This window comes from Hippocampus zosterae, chromosome 11, assembly GCF_025434085.1.
Source record: "Hippocampus zosterae strain Florida chromosome 11, ASM2543408v3, whole genome shotgun sequence".
In the NCBI taxonomy this organism is placed as follows: Eukaryota; Metazoa; Chordata; class Actinopteri; order Syngnathiformes; family Syngnathidae; genus Hippocampus; species Hippocampus zosterae.
This window is the reverse complement of record NC_067461.1, coordinates 3,715,519-3,733,591: the sequence shown is the minus strand read 5'-3', so window position 1 is coordinate 3,733,591 and position 18,073 is coordinate 3,715,519. Positions and strand designations below refer to the sequence as shown.

The 18,073-nt window shown below is 46.6% G+C and overlaps 1 protein-coding gene across 1 annotated transcript; it reads right to left on the bottom strand.

Moving 5' to 3' along the window:
- Positions 1-9,778: 9,778 nt before the first annotated feature.
- hmx2 (H6 family homeobox 2) lies at positions 9,779-14,961 on the bottom strand. Its single transcript, XM_052080892.1, has 2 exons — positions 14,381-14,961; positions 9,779-11,176 (listed from the first exon to the last, which is right to left on the bottom strand). The coding sequence occupies exons 1-2, from the start codon at positions 14,718-14,720 to the stop codon at positions 10,635-10,637; spliced, it is 882 nt and encodes a 293-aa protein (XP_051936852.1). The 5' UTR covers positions 14,721-14,961; the 3' UTR covers positions 9,779-10,634.
- Positions 14,962-18,073: the final 3,112 nt, after the last annotated feature.

The following is an 18,073-nucleotide window of genomic DNA, read 5'->3' as shown; positions in this document are numbered from 1 at the left end:
GTACATGATGCTCACAAACTCTGACACTAACCTGATAGTGATACTAATCCGGGAGGTTGGACTGAGGGGGAGTGGGGGGGGGGGGGGTTGAAGGTCAAAGAGCCAGTTAGACACCAGAGGCCGTTGAGGCCCACTGGTGCTGGTCAGGCTCTGATCTGCTTCAGAGGTGGTTGCCGTTTGCCATTTTCACTTGTATAGGGCGGCTCCGGGGGCCCTTGGGCAAGGGGGGGGGGGGGGGGATATCGTATGGCCACTGTATCATGTCTTTAGCTCGCAGTGGAGATTTATTGTCATTAGGAGATTCCTTCACAAAAGCAGAAGGGATCAGCGTTTCTTCAAGTGACCCCCCCAAGTCACCCCTTTCCCGGTGGGCTGTCCTATGGGTTGCACACACTCTTTGATCCGTACCTTCCCGCCCTCGGGGGGTTAAGCTGTGCAAATGAGTTTGACATGACGGGCAACTTCCTAATTGGCCAATTGGCTGCCGCGCTTTCTGCTTTCACAATGTGTGTTTTGCCTTCTCCGTCTCGGCGCGTTAGCTCGGAGGCCGTGCCAAAGCGGCCGTATGCGTGATAGCGTGCTAGCGAGCTAGCGACGCTCTTTTTCAGTGTTTCAACACGCGCTGACTGATGTGGAAGATTAATACGGTTACTACCAAGGGGCAATAATTAGGCGCATTAGGCATCCTCTTCATTTTGCGGTACGGTATTTATAAATATGAAATATTTATAACAATAAATAATCCAATTTGGACGGTAGTTTATTCTCATTGATGATTAGCCGAGATGTTCTTTTAGACTAATAGAAATCATATTTTTTAAATTGTAAATGGTAATAAGTGAAAATAAAAGAACAATTGAACGTGATTTTTTGAGACGCTTTTTCAAATGACCGTATATTTGTGAAAACGTAACATTATTAACAAATCTGAACAGTGGTGTTTTATGTTATTTCATTTCATATTATTTTATTATTGAGATCAGTATCACATTTAGATTAAAAAAAATGGTGTTATATATAGAGCTGTCAAACGATTAAAATATTCATTCATTCATTCATCTTCCTAACCGCTTGATCCTCACGAAGGTCGCGGGGGGTGCTGGAGCCTATCCCAGCCGTCTCCGGGCAGTAGGCGGGGGACACCCTGAATCGGTTGCCAGCCAATCGCAGGGCACACAGAAACGAACAACCATTCGCACTCACACTCACACCTAGGGACAATTTAGAGCGTCCAATCAGCCTGCCATGCATGTTTTTGGAATGTGGGAGGAAACCGGAGCACCCGGAGAAAACCCACGCAGGCCCGGGGAGAACATGCAAACTCCACACAGGGAGGCCGGAGCTGGAATCGAACCCGGTACCTCTGCACTGTGAAGCCCACGTGCTAACCACTGGACTACCGGGCCGCCCGATTAAAATAATAATTAAATATAATAATAATCTAATTAAAAATGCAACCGTCATAATTAACTCAAATGAACTAAAAAATTAATCGTGATTACTCACACATTTTTTTTATCATTTCTGAATTTCCTTTGACATTTTTTGTCCTATTTTTCCCCATTTTAATGCTCTCATCAACTTGGAATCATGAATGCGTTTTCTATGTGCCAAATGCAAATATTTACTGAAATAACAATTTCAATTTTACATGAACATTTTTCACTTGGAGGATTTGTTCACACATAATCTCTCACACAATATTACTGTCCATCAACAACAGTGAAAAAAAACATTTTGTCACACAACAGCTGCTTTAACAGCTTTTTTAATGAAATCAAAACAGACTAAACACACGTTGACAATTGCTCTCCATCGCGGCGATTCAGGTGTTCAATTCCATAATCTTGCGCGTGACAAAGTTGTCATTTGAGGGGCTCTCCCTCTTTGAATCTAAAAACGGACTGTGTTTTGCCGACGTGTGTCATCTCTGTATTCCTCGGGGAGTCTCCCATGTTCTCTCGTCATCCCGCTGAAGGCTACTGCAGCTTTTAATCCATCAGAGGCCAGATCAGAACAGGAGGCCTGGTGGTGTCGAGTCCCACCCTGCAGCATACTGCTTGCGAGACACCCAAGCTAACCTCCCTCCACCCCCACGCCTCCCAATCCTCCTTCCAACCTCTCCCAACCTCCACCTCCATCTTTCTCACAATCAGATTAGATTAGTCTAATAGTGAAGGAAAGGCTTGATGCCAGTGAGGCCCCGCAGGCTTGCAAGAACAGGTGGCCGTACACCCAAAATGGCTTCTCGGGCCCTGCCGTGCGCTAACGCTGCATCCGCTTTCGGCCTCTTAAATGTCCAGCGGCGGAAAAGTCGCAACTTTTGGCTTCGTCCCTTTCAGTCAGCGGTCGCCAGAGCGAGTTCTTCTCATGATATGTTTGGCTCCGTTTTTATGGCGATTGTCTTTCCTGATAGGGTGGTCCGGTAGTCCAGTGGTTAGCACGTCGGCTTCACAGTGCAGAGGTACCGGGTTCGATTCCAGCCTCCGGCCTCCCTGTGTGGAGTTTGCATGTTCTCCCCGGGCCTGCGTGGGTTTTCTCCGGGTGCTCCGGTTTCCTCCCACATTCCAAAAACATGCGTAGCAGGCTGATTGAACACTCTAAATTGTCCCTAGTTGTGAGTGTGAGTGCGAATGGTTGTTCGTTTCTGTGTGCTCTGCGATTGGCTGGCAACCGATTCAGGGTGTCCCCCGCCTACTGCCCGGAGACAGCTGGGATAGGCTCCAGCACCCCCCAGCCAATTGCAGGGCACACAGAGACAACCATCCACGCCCACATTCAAACCTAGGGACAATTTAGAACGTCCAATCAGCCTGCCATGCATGTTTTTGGAAAGTGGGAGGAAACCGGATCACCCGGAGAAAACCCACGCAGGCCCGGGGAGAACATGCAAACTCCACACAGGGAGGCCGGAGCTGGAATCGAACCCGGTACCTCTGCATTCAGTGCTAGTCAATAGCTAAAATGGATTCGACCTCTGCTAACTTCACGCCAACTTTCCCGTAAGCGCGCGACTATGTGATGTCTTGATCCACCTGCGGACCGTTACTCAGATGGATGACCCGCTGACCTTTCCCGATGACCTCTTAAGGTTGGTCCACCTGCACTTCTTCCATGGGAAAACCCCTTCCCTCCAAAACGCTGACCTCCCTCCCCTATGCTGAGAGGGAGCGTGCCTGGCCAGCCGCCTCACGCCAAGACGGATTGCGAAGGGGGACTCCCGAATTTGTCTGGTCAGGGAATCCTCGGCCCCCCCGGGCGTGGCTAATTACTTTCTAATGTGATGACGACTCTTTTTGAAGAGGTGCTTTCTCGCCGGCCAAATCCCTCTAAAAGCATCTGGGAAGGCCAGAGGGGTGGCTCGGGTTACTTCGATGCCTGCCGCGATACATTTTGTCGGTGGGACGCGGTGGGATGTGTTGCAGAGCTAACAGTTGCTAACAAAGTCATCTGTGTAAGAACGTACGTCCTGTCTTCAAATAATTATTTTAGGAACAATAACAGGAGCGGGGCGGCCCGGTAGTCCAGTGGTTAGCACGTCGGCTTCACAGTGCAGAGGTACCGGGTTCGATTCCAGCTCCGGCCTCCCTGTGTGGAGTTTGCATGTTCTCCCCGGGCCTGCGTGGGTTTTCTCCGGGTGCTCCGGTTTCCTCCCACATTCCAAAAATGCATGGCAGGCTGATTGGACGTTCTAAATTGTCCTTAGGTGTGAGTGTGAGTGTGAATGGTTGTTCGTTCCTGTGATTGGCTGGCAACCGATTCAGGGTGTCCCCCGCCTACTGCCCGAAGACGGCTGGGATAGGCTCCAGCACCCCCCGCGACCCTAGTGAGGATTAAGCGGTTCAGAAAATGGATGGATGGATGGATAACAGGAGCACAAGTCACCGATGGTGTAGGTACGGGGAGAAGATTCAAACTGCTAAACATCGAAAACCTTCTCGCCCGTGAGGCAAATGTGCTAATCGCTCACGGCTATGCCGAGCTGCCATTTAGTTAGCATAGATTGCTTTGAAACGATAGCTGGATTGCAAATGCGAGCGTAATCAATGTCAGCGAAATGCCATTTTGGTAAATGCAGCTGTCTTGAGCCATTGATGGGCACTTCACAGGAATCTTTCAAAAGGCAGCGTTATTCCCTTGCGGCGGAGCGATCCCCTGATTAGCTGTCAGTTGATAGCGGGCCCCGCCCCCTTGGTGCTGCACGTGGTCAGCGGTCAGCAGTGACGGACCGTGACACCTCATACCGCTGAATGAGACCACTTGGTCCTTACAAAGAGACGTCCCATAGCATTGTATTGAAAGGGGAGTTGTTTTGAAATCTCGTGGAAAAACGGATACTTTTAAGATAAGATAAGATAAGATATCCTTATTCGTCCCACACTGGGGAAATTTACAGTCTTCTTTAGTCAGTCGGCTGGTCTGTGGGTTGGTTGGTTGGTTGGTTGGGTGCGTTGGTTTAATGTGTTTATGTTGTTGCAGTATGAAGACAGGGCGGCCCGGTAGTCCAGTGGTTAGCACGTCGGCTTCACAGTGCAGAGGTACCGGGTTCGATTCCAGCTCCGGCCTCCCTGTGTGGAGTTTGCATGTTCTCCCCGGGCCTGCGTGGGTTTTCTCCGGGTGCTCCGGTTTCCTCCCACATTCCAAAGACATGCATGGTAGGCTGATTGAACACTCTAAATTGTCCCTAGGTGTGATTGTGAGCGTGGATGGTTGTTCGTCTCTGTGTGCCCTGCGATTGGCTGGCAACCGATTCAGGGTGTCCCCCGCCTACTGCCCGAAGACGGCTGGGATAGGCTCCAGCATCCCCCGCGACCCTAGTGAGGATTAAGCGGTCCAGAAAATGGATGGATGGAGTATGAAGACACAGCAGCATTGTTTCAAGGTCATGTCAGCGTTAGACCTTTTTGTGGTCAGGGTAAATGTACGAGGCCTACCACCCACCCCCCACGGGAGCACTCCTTGCCTCTCTTTAATCGGCATGTAACGGGCCCCTTGTCGAGCCAAACTGTCTGCGACACATCAGCACTTTTAGAAATCAAACCCTCCCTCGGCCAAGTCTGTCACGGCTGCGGTTGGAGAACAGACAGACCAAACACGAGACACCCGCCGATGGAAAATATACTCAGGGATGGATCCTGGATCCAAACCAACATTTATTGTCAATCAAAACCACGGCGTGTTAGGCGATAAGGGACCGAGCGTTAAAAGAAGCTCACCGCAAACTGTAGCGAGTCACTTATTCTTTCTGGTTATTATAATAATTGAATATTTTTTTAAATTGCATTGAAAAAGAAATGGAAAAAAAATGCACGATTACGGAATACACTCGCACGTATTTTTCCCCCAAATGATACGTTCTCTGATGGAACTTTGAAGCGGCACCAAATTCATAAAGGCAGAATTTGGAACCGGGGACGTGTGAATTGTTGTGCGGTGTCTTAGCGTATTTACTGAATGATCATGTAGCTCAACTGAGACTTTTTGTACTTTATCGAAACTCAACATGTTTTAAATTTCAGTTTGCAACGGTATACCGGTGAGCACTTTTCACGTTCTCCACACATATTCAAACCTGTTTGATTTGAATCAATGTTCTGGTCCCAAAAAACAGGCCCTTAAAGGCGATTGCAATGCATTAAGCCAGCCGACTCGCGAGACCTGCTTGCTCCCTAAATGAATTTGAAGGGGGCCGAGGGGGGGGGGGGGCTAACAAGGTTTTGTGGGGATCGGGGTTGGTGGGTGGGGGTTGTCATCCCAGCTCCTCTATTTATGGATTATTGTTTAAAAAGTCGATTCTTCACCATTCTGTTTTATATCAACCGGGAATTAAGGAGCCGACGGGAAATTGTGTTTGCTGCCGTGTGACATGAATGGGCGGCGAGCAGGCACATGCGGGGAGGGGAGCAAATGCGGTTATGTCATTGCTCTTGGCAAACTATTAAACACAGTAATACCCGCTCGCCATTCACCTATTTTGTGCCCTTTCAGAAACCACCTTATGGTGTTGCTTAAGTCCCGTCTGAATGCGAATTGGTTTCAAGGAGGTATGTTGAGCTAATTCGAGCCTGGGTTGTTAGCGGACAAAGTCTCAGAAATACATGCACGTGCACTTCGTTTTTTCAAAATGAAAGGATTTATGTACCATTTCTCATTCATTCATTCATCTTCCAAACCGCTTGTTCCTCACTAGGGTCGCGGGTGTGCTGGAGCCTATCTCAGCTGTCTCCGGGCAGTAGGCGGGGGACACCCTGAATCGGTTGCCAGCCAATCACAGGGCACACAGAAACGAACAACCATTCGCACTCACACTCACACCTAGGGACAATTTAGAGTGTTCAATCAGCCTGCCACGCATGTTTTTGGAATGTGGGAGGAAACCGGAGCACCCGGAGAAAACCCACGCAGGCCCGGGGAGAACATGCAAACTCCACACAGGGAGGCCGGAGCTGGAATCGAACCCTGTACCTCTGCACTGTGAAGCCGACGTGCTAACCACTGGACTACCGGGCCGCCCTTATGTACCATTTTGTTATTTTTATTCATTCATTCATTCATCTTCCGAGCCGCTTGATCCTCACTAGGGTCGCGGGGGGTGCTGGAGCCTATCCCAGCTGTCTCCGGGCAGTAGGCGGGGGACACCCTGAATCGGTTGCCAGCCAATCACAGGGCACACAGAGACGAACAACCATCCACGCTCACACTCACACCTAGGGACAATTTTAGAGTGTTCAATCAGCCTGCCACGCATGTTTTTGGAATGTGGGAGGAAACCGGAGCACCCGGAGAAAACCCACGCAGGCCCGGGGAGAACATGCAAACTCCACACAGGGAGGCCGGAGCTGGAATCGAACCCGCTACCTCTGCACTGTGAAGCCGACGTGCTAACCACTGGACTACCGGGCCGCCCTTATGTACCATTTTGTTATTTTTATTTATTTTTTATTTATTCGGTGAGGAATTTCTAGAAGCGAGCACGCTCGGCCCCTTTTGGAAAACGAGTGAAAGTGAGAACAGGACTACTTTTAAAAGGTGTTTGTGTCTTTTAAAGCTGATCATTTACTTTGTATGTCTATCATATAGGCCGGGGGGGGGGGGTGATTTGCTTTCGCGGGCCACTTCAAATGATGTGGCGGCCCACATCTGGCCCCCGGGCCTTGAGTTGGACACCAGTGAAATAGGCAATTATTTCCCTCGCATGGAGGCCGCCTTACCTCAGTGAGCAACGAAATAAGAACGCGCACAGGAAAATGGATAACGTTTGTCTTTGCCGGGGGAAAAGAAAGCAAAAAAAGTGTCCTATTTGAGACGTTCCGTGTAGAATATCAACAGTTCTGAGCTCTCTACCCCCGCACACGGCGCTCATAGGCAAAGCGTTCCCATCACCTCGTTAAACCCTCCGAGAACAATATTGAACACCGAATCTGAATTTTGCGGTTTAATGGGCAAAAATGCACCCGGGGGGCCCTCATTGTTAAAGTAGCATTTCTTGAGCGGCCCATTTTTAAAGTGGGCCCTCGCCCGTTCCAATATGCATCTGACTATTTAGAGGCGACGCTACCTGAAGAGAAGCGAGGGCTATTACTGTCCAGATAAGTCCATTAGCATTACCTTTGACACAATAATGGATGTGAGATACAATTTTGGGCTCTCCATTTTGTATTTCTAAGGATAATAGGGGGATTATCTGGAAGGCCTTCTGCCGCCCGCACTCAAGAGCGAGACCACGCTGAGGACAGAAAGCCCCGGCAACAGTTGTTTTTGCTCTCGCCAAGACCCTCTCGCAAGATAAAGCATATCATTATTCTATTAAAGACCTACAATTTTTGTAATGGCCGTGGCAGCGGTCTGCAGAAGTGCACGAGGCTTCTTCAATATCCTGGACATTATTTGCTCGTTTAGTTAAATGATCTTTCTAATTACTGCTAATGACGCTGTCTCCCTCGGTTCTGATGTGGTCACGTCTTCATATGCCGTGGCATTCTTTTTTTTTTTCATGGGGGGGGGGGGGCGGAGATAATGACCTCTCAGGAGGCTCGGGCGCACGATGCACACGTGGCAAATTGCCTTGTTTCCTGCCATCTTGTCTTCCTGCAAATCGCTAAATTGAGTTTCAGGGGCCGCATTAGAACGCTTAAGTTTGCTTTCGAAGCTCTTCGCACTGATTGGCTCAGGTCTGCTCTTGCTTATTTGTTGGGTGCATGCTTATATGTGGATGTACATTCGCTTTGTAATGGCGGATTGTGCAATTTAAAACGGGGTGTCCTCGGTTCATGGCCTGTTTTATCCCCCCCCCCCCCCCATTGTGGCCGAGTTGCATGAATTGAAGTACATCACTAAGCTACATGAACACAATCGTAAAATCATAAGCACAGTAGAATGTTGACTGTTCTCAGGAAATTCGTGCTCTGACCACACGCTCATCTTAAATCAGCTTTTCCCATTGAAATGAATGGAAGTGCCTTTAATCCGTTCAGACCTTCGCCTAGGGTGCCTGCTTCGGCCACCGGGAAGAAGTGTCAGACACATACGGACATGCACGAGATTCAGCTCTTCGCTCAGCTTCTCAGTATGGCAGTAATGTTAATCATTCTTTGCAGAGGATAAAGAATGTATACACCCATGTTGTGTCCCATTGTAACTAACCTAATCCATGTTAGCATTAAATTGTATTTGTTTTTAATACACTCTGTGAAACTCTTGGTTTGATGTTTTGTTTGACAGCAATTTAACCGTACTTGCTAACCTATGAGATCCCAGAACATTAAAGGAGGAGTTTGTACTTGGTTCTTTATCTATGTGTAATTTGGGATAGGTTCCAGCCCTGATGAGGGCAAACATGCGCAGGTGTACCTAATGTTTTGTCCAGAGTGAGGCCGCCCAGGCTCTCTGTCTTCCTCCCACAGTTTCCATTACTCCCATCATGAATTACACGCCCGCGTGACATACGCTTGAATGTAAAAAAGGCACGACGCGTCATCTCGACAAATCTTCATCGGCGCGCCACGTCCGGCTGTCTCTTTGCACTTTAAACCACTTCAAATCATTTTCATGGCACCCGCTATTAAAATGTGGCACCTCTACCTATTCATCTTTTTTGGAAGGGGGATGGGGGGGGGGGGGGGCAATATTGCATTCTGTCATCGCATCTCCACACACACGTGAGCGTGGCCGTAAATCAACCGGGTCACGTCGGCTCATGCAGATTTCCGCCCCGTCACGCCTGATGACATAACGACCACTTTGGAAGCTCATAAACAGCTTCATTCAAGCAAACCTACGCCGCTCCTTGTCATAAGCTCCCTTCCTGTGTCACAAATTCATCTCCTCCCCGTCTTGTCGGGCCATTGGCCGTAAATCACTTGTGCTCTCTCGCCGTTTGACCTTATGGCGTCCACTGTGAGGTCACCGCAGCCTGGCTGTCGTCCTGATTCGGCCGTTAGCTTGCGCGGGTAGAAAAGTGTTAGCGTGATAAGATAAGATAAGATATCCTTTATTCGTCCCACACTGGGGAAATTTACAGTTACTTTGTGTCTGTGTATGACGTGACACCCAAGAAAAGCGACTTTGATCACTTCCCATCAACCGCAAGGCATTTATTTGAGTGTGCGTGTGGGTTACAATAGTAAAACCGACTTCATAATTTGGCAGTGGATGCAGGGCCTTAAAAAGGAATATGACGTTTTGGAAAAGTGGCATTAGGATGCAAAATCCAGGAAGGCTTTTTTTTTTTTCCTTAATGTGTCTGAAAATACCCTTAATACAAAACAAATGCACCCAATTTGGACTGGAATAGAAAATTTATTGAATGAGGTTATTCCCGGAGCGTTAAATGACAATAAAAACAAGGACATTTGTGTTCCTTAAATGGAAGTATTGTGTTTTTTGTTTAAAAAAAAATACATAATGGGGGAAAAAAATGTATACATTATATTTTTGGGTGATGCAAAGGCTAAAATGGTGGATGAGTGGTCAAATTCAACTAAACGGTAGAAAAGGATTTGAATTCATAATACACATGGTGTATTTAATACATACAGGGAAGCTTGGTTGCCCTCTTGAATGCCTCCTCATACAGTCAATATACAGGCTATAGCGGGGGTGTCCAAACTGTGGCCCCTGGGGGATTTGCATCCATGTTTTTTTTTTTTTTTGCGACACACAGCATATATTCAAAACATTTGACACGACTTGCAATGTTTAAAAAAAAAATCAGAGAAATGCAAAGTGGGCCAACCACTATAACGCCTATTTCACGAATTAACTGTTTTATATCGAGCTTTTGTTGGCAAAGACACACGTACAAAAAAAGAAAAGAAAATACAACTTCACCAGTAACTAAATGTCTCCAGATTCTGACTGAAAAATGCCTCAAAACATTTACAAATCATACTCCTCCATTGAAATGAATGGAAATGCCATTAATCCGTTCAAGCCTCATCCATTGCCCCCAAAAAATAGTCCCATCACTTTTAACAGCTTTCCAAAAACAACTATAATACAGTATATAAACAATATCTAATCTCTTGATGGGTCGGCTTTAATGTGTTGAATAAATTAATGTCAAAGTGGGCCACGGAGGGAAAGGTTTGGACACCCCTGCAGGGCTTATCAGAACCAGAAGGTGTGCGTCCGTATCAGTAGTCAACCTTATTGTACAGGTTGTATAAAGGCAGGGCGGGCAGGTTGCTCCCGGGGTAGTAGAGCGGCGTGGGGAAGGCGATGGAACGTGGCACGGGGACGCGCAGCAAGGAGTTCTCCCGGAAAACCAGCGGCATGCCCACGAGAGTCTGCGCCGACGCGTGCGCCATATTGGCCGCCTCCAGCTCAGCCGAGAGCTGCCGCTTCCATTTGTTCCTGCGGTTCTGAAACCACGTCTTGACCTGCGTTTCGGTCAGCTGCAGGCTGGACGCCAGGCAGGCGCGTTCCGAGCTGCTCAGGTAGCGCTTCATGTCGAACGTGGACTCCAGCTGGTAGACCTGGCTGCGAGAGAACACGGTGCGCGTCTTCTTCTTGGCCGAGGAGCCCTGCGGGTGCTTGTCGGCAGCGTCCGACTGCCGCTCCTCTGACAAGGGGGACAGCAGGGCTCGATCCTGATCCTCCTCTTTGTTGTAGTCGTGCAGGAGGGGCGGCCGCCTCGCCAGACCCTCGTTGGCGGACAGGAGCCCTTTGGCGGGACCTATGGGGGGGGGGGGGGGGCACCAAGCGTACATTAGGGTTTTTAAGCATACTTTTATGCGCGAGGACCACCACCAGGATGCCAATGAATAGATGACTCTGCTTATTTGTTTTTTATTCCATAAATGCAATATTTAGACTAGTGGCGCCACATAGAAGGTTGTCGCCTAGAGTTCAACCTTAGAGTCACAAAAAATTGATTTCAAACTACAAGTTGTCCCCAAATGATTCAACCAGCCTGTCTACAAAGACATCCTGTAGAATTTGTTTTGGTCAATGTCCGGAGCATCTCCCTCCTCACCCATCATGACTCTGTGTTTTTTTTTTTCTAAAGTTCCAAAAATTTGATATTTTCCCTGAATTCCACATTTTCCACTCCCCAAATAAGCATTTGACAAAAAGGTTCCTCCTGGTCTTTCCCAAATTTCAGTCCTGTCCTGTTTGAACGCTGCGATTGCCTCGTGGGAAGCGTCAAGTAAATACTAAATACTAAATAATACTACATACTAAATATTGAGAATAAATCAAATAGAATCATCATTCCCAACTCTAAAATCTTCAGTCCGTTCAGAACATCTTGGAAACTATTTTCCACATCCCACAAGCTCTTCACAGTAAAATTCATAAATTGAAGACATATTGTTCATATTCCCCCCCCCCCCACCCGCTTCCACATTTCTTGATTGAATCAAATAATTCCAACTTCAAACTTTCTTGCTTATTCATCTATTCACATTTTCAAAAATTCCCAAATTTCGAAAACAACATTTCCACATTATTTTTGCATTACCCCCCACACCCTTGCCCCCCTAACCCGGAATTGCATATTTCTCAACCACCTATTGAGAACATTCCACTTCTTATAATTTACACTTGAACGTTTCAATTAAATCCAGGCCATTTTTGTTTTGTTTTGCAGCATTCTTCAAACACATTCTCTACAAAAAGCGTTTGCTCTTATTTGTGTGGCACTCACACTTTGCTTCACATAGTTCGAGATTGCTGTACTCTCGACAAACTACTGCCCCATCCACATTTCTCCACCCTTCGATCAATTCTAAATTCAAGTCGTCCCAAGTCTTGCGTTCTACATTCCAATATTTAATTTCACAGCATTTTAATCAATCTTTACAGCATTTAAACGCAATTCCGATTCAGAAAATTGCATTCTCTTGTTTCTGTCACAAACGTCACCACGAATGCCCAAAAAAGTCCTTAATTTTTTTGTAATTTTTTTTATTATTAAATCTTGCTTGGTTTTTTTTTCAGAGCTAAAACTACTACAGAAATGAATCATTTGACAGCTAGTACAAAAAAAAAAACCTTAACATATCAAAGCGATCTGATGGCACTGGAATTCCAGCTTTCAGTGTTCAGTGATGCAGCTCAGCGCTTCAAATGAAGTGCTCTCAAACATTTTTTTTTGGGGGGGGTGGCTTTATCACCTCGAGTTTTTAATTTCGTGCCATGGCAGCCATTAGAAGTGAAATGTGGTCAGCGGGACAACAAAATGACAGCAAATCCACCAGCGTGACCGGTAACGCTATCGGGTTCACGAGCCTCCTACCTAATCAATCGACTTATCTTATTTTATTTTATTTTTTCGGTTTAAACGAACATTTATTGCGCACGCATCAAGCGTGCAATGCTGTCATCGCGGCGCCTTTCACGCGCGAGGGTCATTAACGTCATTTCACACGCGCGTTTGAACACGCAATTGTTTCAACATTGCAGGGAGCCAGTGCGCTCTTGCGCTAAATCCGAGGTGACGTTCCCCCCCCCCCTTTTTTTTTAAATTTAAATCAACAATACTCAACCCGTCTGTGTTAATCTGCTCTCACACACGCGCGCAGCCCCCACCCACACACACACACACACACGCGTGCAACCATTTAACGCCCAATTGACGACGCACGCAGCAAACACGTCTCATCAATTAGCCGCCTCGATTACATTTGAAATAAGAGCGAGCGAGTGCAACTCATTATTTCCACCGCCGATGTGACGAGGCCGAGGATGAAACGAGGGCTGCACGAGTGTCACCCGTAAAATTCAATTAGAGCCCGATGCAATTAAAAGCCTGACATGTTTTACTTGGATTAAATATATATATATTTATATGTGTGTGTGTGTGTGTGTGTGTGTGTGTGTGTGCGCGCGTGTGTGTGTGCAAAAAAAAAACAATTTCCACATTTTGAAGTCAGCACAAACAAATTAAATCGGCCTCATAATAATAATAATTACAGTGTCAGCCAATTAAAAAAAATAAAGAAGAGAAGCACTCATTGGCGATTCAGGGGTGAGTCTAATACTTGGGTGGCTTTACTCGATTCGTGGGGGGGGGGGGGGGGATTTTAAGTTCACTATAGCAATTTACATGTTACATTTAAGTGTTATCTTTGCAAAGACCGTCCTTAATTGTGTCCTTAGTTAGTGTCCTTATGCAGCTAAGCTACACACACACACCAAATTCCCCCCCCCCCCCTATACGCCTAAATAAGGTGAGTAATAAACGCCACATGAAATTATGAGAAATCGAGCTGTATATTTTACAGTGTCACGATGCAGCTGAATAAGGTGACCAAAATACCAGAATGGACCATCCTTTAAAATTAAAGGCAACCATAATAATAACATCAAAAGTGAACGTCATTGTGTTTGTAAATGCATATTTTTGTTCCTGCTCGTGTTGGTGCTTTTATCGGACCGTAAATGTGTACCTGATCAAGTGTCACCAAGCATGTAGCTAAACAATATGACCTAGAAATGCTAGAATCATTTATCCGTAGTCATAAAAAAATATTACTTGTATTTTATTGATACAAGTAATATTAATTGTATTTAAGCGAAGCGATTTTAGGTTTGTAAATGCAGATTTTCAAATCCAAATCTTGCATATGCGTCTCATTGGATTGGGCAAGTGTCACCGCGCGCAGCTCGATGAGATAATCAAAAAGGTAGAATAATAACTTAATGAGAATTAAACATATATCCGAATTCGTGACATCAAAAAACTGAGCATTTTTATCTTTAGAAAATACAAACATTCGGCGCAGGATGTTGTATCGGACCTCAATTGGATCGAGCAGGTGTCGCCGATATCAGATATCAGAAAGAGCTGGCGCGGGTACACGGCGACCACAATAATCACACAATAATTCGCATTTTAATAAGTTAAATCATACGGCGAGTGTTGTCTATTCACCTAAGCACGAGAAGGCGTTGTGCTGCCGGTGCGGTCCGCACGCTTGTCGGCGGGCCGGCTCGGAGCAGAAGCAGTCCGCCGCGTCTTCGCCGCCGCTGCACTCCTCCTCGGAGGACACGGACAGCGTCCTCCTCCGCGTCGCCACTAGTCCCTTGGCGAGTTCTTTGCTACCGGAGCGCGGCGGCGGTAGCAGCAGCGAAGGTGGCGGCGGGTGAGGGTGCGGGGCCGGGGTTGGGGTTGGGGGCGCCTCGGACGGCGGCGTGCCCAGGATGGATCGGATGGTGAAGCTGGAAATGGGCCCCGTCGAGCCCTTGCTCCCGCTGTCTTCTGCGCTACTCATGGTCGCCTCATAACACTTATCGATAGGGAGCTCTCCTGTGTCGCGTTATTCCGTTATAATGACAACAAGAAGAAGAAGAAGGGGGTTGAGGGGGGGGTGCGGGAAAATAGATAAAACAAAACACACATGCACGCGAGACGTCTTTTGTCCGCTTAATAGCGCGGGGGGGCTTTTACATTGAAGTGGAGTTGGAGGTGTTTTTTTTGTCCGTGCGGCGTCAGTGAGCGCTTTGGCCGGTCCTCCTCCTCCTCCTCCTCGTCGGAGGCGCCGAAGCTGGTCTCGGAGCTTATTTGCATGAAGGTAAACTCCTCCTGGGCCAATCCCGCCAGCCATTACCCTGCGCGCACATTTTAAAACGGAGAGAGAGGAAATGCTTCCACTTTATGGCCTGAACAAAATGTGACACCTTTTACATTGCGTTCGTTTGTGGTGTGCACGCCCCGCCCCCTTATTTGTTTTAATTGACTAATTTTCCCTTCCTAAAGCTGATTTACCCATGTACCTCTTTGATAACCTTGTACTTTAAAACGGGAAGTTTGCCACCCCCCCCCCCCTCAAAAAGCAAATTTTTTTTCAAGGCAGCTTCACGGAGGCGCCATGTCCATTTTACTCATAAGGTAGCTTCACATAGTTCAAAAAGAGTCAAATTATCCTGATTTTACAAACAAAATGCATTTAGACGTTTAAAATCAAAATAAAGCAATAAAAAGTAGTTTGATTAAACGTTTTAAAATAACATACAGCGCATGAAATTTGATTGTAGTCTTTTTAAAAAATAATAATAATCATGGAGAGCTCCATATCAATAGCATCATCATTCATTCCAATGAGGAAAAAGTTTTCATTGAACATATTCAACCTATAAGTCCACTGGACAGGCAATTATAAACATTTTGGGTGGTGGCAAATACTTGATGATTTTCTTATAAAAGGCATGGCTCGGTCATTACAGAATATTCACTGTATATTTAATATATTTTTCACCAGTCACGTGATCGCTTACAAAATGTGTGCTGAGAATGCCAGTTTATGTCATGTGACTCATTATCAGCATTTAAGAATTCATTTGGTCATTAACAAGCTAATCTGCCTTGTAGTGCAGGACACTGGCTAATTGATTGGCGGAGGTGGGAAGAGAGGTGAGCTGTGTGTGTGTGTGTGGGGGGGGGGGTGCAATTCCCCACCCATCACCACACATACTAGTGGCGGTGAGACAGCTGCAGGGTTGGAGTGGCCACATGATGCCTGTTTGACTTCGTTCTAAGAGAGGTTCGGACACATTACAAATGGCGGCCTTTAATCATGGTGTCAGCGGCCTTTACTTGCAGCATGAATGCATCAGGATGGTCTGGGCGGCGAAGGGTGTGTGTGTGGGGGGCGCGGGGGGGGGGGGGGTGTACACTGGCAGGTGATTTTGGTATATTGGATTTTGGTTTAATAATGGCAGGTATGCGCTGACTCCGGTATTAGTTTGAATTTCAGTGCGATTGGTTCATTCCGGGCGGCACGGTGGTCGAATGGTTAGCACCTCCACCTTGTAGCGCAAAAGTTTTGTGTTTGATTCTGGCCCCGGTATGGAGTGTATTGTTGCCTTGCCTGTCTACATGTGTTGTCTCACTATTTGTGTTCAGAGGGTGTAAAACTATGGTCAAAATAGTAACCTCATCAATGACATTTGCCATCATGTGTTAGCATTAATTAAGCTAGTGGGAGCAAAGGGCAACAATCTTTGCTAATAGTAAACGTGTCAATGGCAAATTGCCACTGTCCATGCTAATAGTAAGCTTGTCAATATAATTTCTATGTATATATAATATATAATATATCTTCTATTCAATAATTATGTATTAGCATTAAGACAGTGGGAGCACCCCAAAACTAGCGATGCTAATTGTTAGCTCACCAGTGACATTTCCCATGATACGGTATATAGCATTAAGCTAGTGGAAGCGTTCTCGGGGTATTGTTTGATTGTCAGAAATACACCGTGTTATTTGTCTTTTGCCCATGTATTGGATTTCATTAGATAGTCCTGATCCTTTTGGAAATTTTAATTGTTTATAATGAGTGCATTTTATCGAACTTTGGGGTGGGAAAAAAAGATTTAGATAACACCCAAATCAATTGTGACTTGTAGCAAAGTGAGATGAGTTTATCCTGGAGATGCTGCCCATGTAACATAAGGGTGGGGGGAAAACGTCAGGGACCACGCCCCCCGCCCCAATATTCACCCCCCCCCCCCCCAACCACCCCGTTGGCTCTCCATCACGATGACGGGTGGCGTCTGGCTAGCCTTTACCAACCGCAACAAGCGAACAAGAATATTCTTATTTGGAGGACGCTTGTGTGGGTGTGTGTGTGTGAGGAGTTGGGGGGGGGGGGGGTTATGGCGCGATTTGATGTGGAAATCAAGCCTCGCTAAATATTAAACAACACGCGTGGATTATGATCCATGGCGTGTCAGGCATCTAGAATAAGGAAATTACCTGAGAAAATGATATCGATAAATTTTCTAAGTATAAACGTTGATGATGTTTCGATTTTCATTCAAGAAAGAAAGGTGCCGTGCTCTTTCTTTCTTCCCCCCCCCCCTACCCCCCTCCTCTTCTTTCCCCTGCTGTGGGTGTGTGAGAGAGTTGTAAATGCAAGCGGAGCCCCCGGAGGTGCGGCATTTATGTAATGTGAGTGTGGAAATGAACTGGGTAATTTATTGGAAAACACAAAGTCAGGAAGATTGGATCAGCACCGTCTATCTTAGGGCTCCTATCCATCAAGTTCCAATTAACAAGCTAACCATTGACTTTTAATGGCTTTCCAATCTACTGCCCTGATAGACTCATCAATTCCTCGGGGAGAAATTAAGAAAATCGACCGCCAAACGCCTCCCTCCCCCCTGTTCACGCCCAACCACACCGCACACCCTCCCCGTTGTGCGAGCCGGTGCGGTTCTTCACGGCAACTATATGTCAAATTAAAAACACAATTAAAATTTAAACTGTTCCAATCAGACGCGGCCCCGCAACCTATGTTTCACTTAATGGAACCTTGATGAAAATCGGATGCTCGCTTTTCCATCACGTGGCGAATTCTTTTGCCAAAACAAGGCCGTGCGTCCGCGCACGCGCTCTAAGTCTCGACGCGTCACCGGTGATCTCTCTGCCTAAATACCCGTGGCGTAACCAATTACGCACTTTGGAGAGGTAAAAACATGAACGACTTCAGACATTTTGCAAGAGCGTGAAGCCAAATGCCCCGGATGTAGCTTGCATGTTGTCATAAAACGCCTTGGCTGATCCCATTTCATTTTTTAGAAAGGAAAATGTTGGCGTCAAATGTATTTACGCACACCTTGT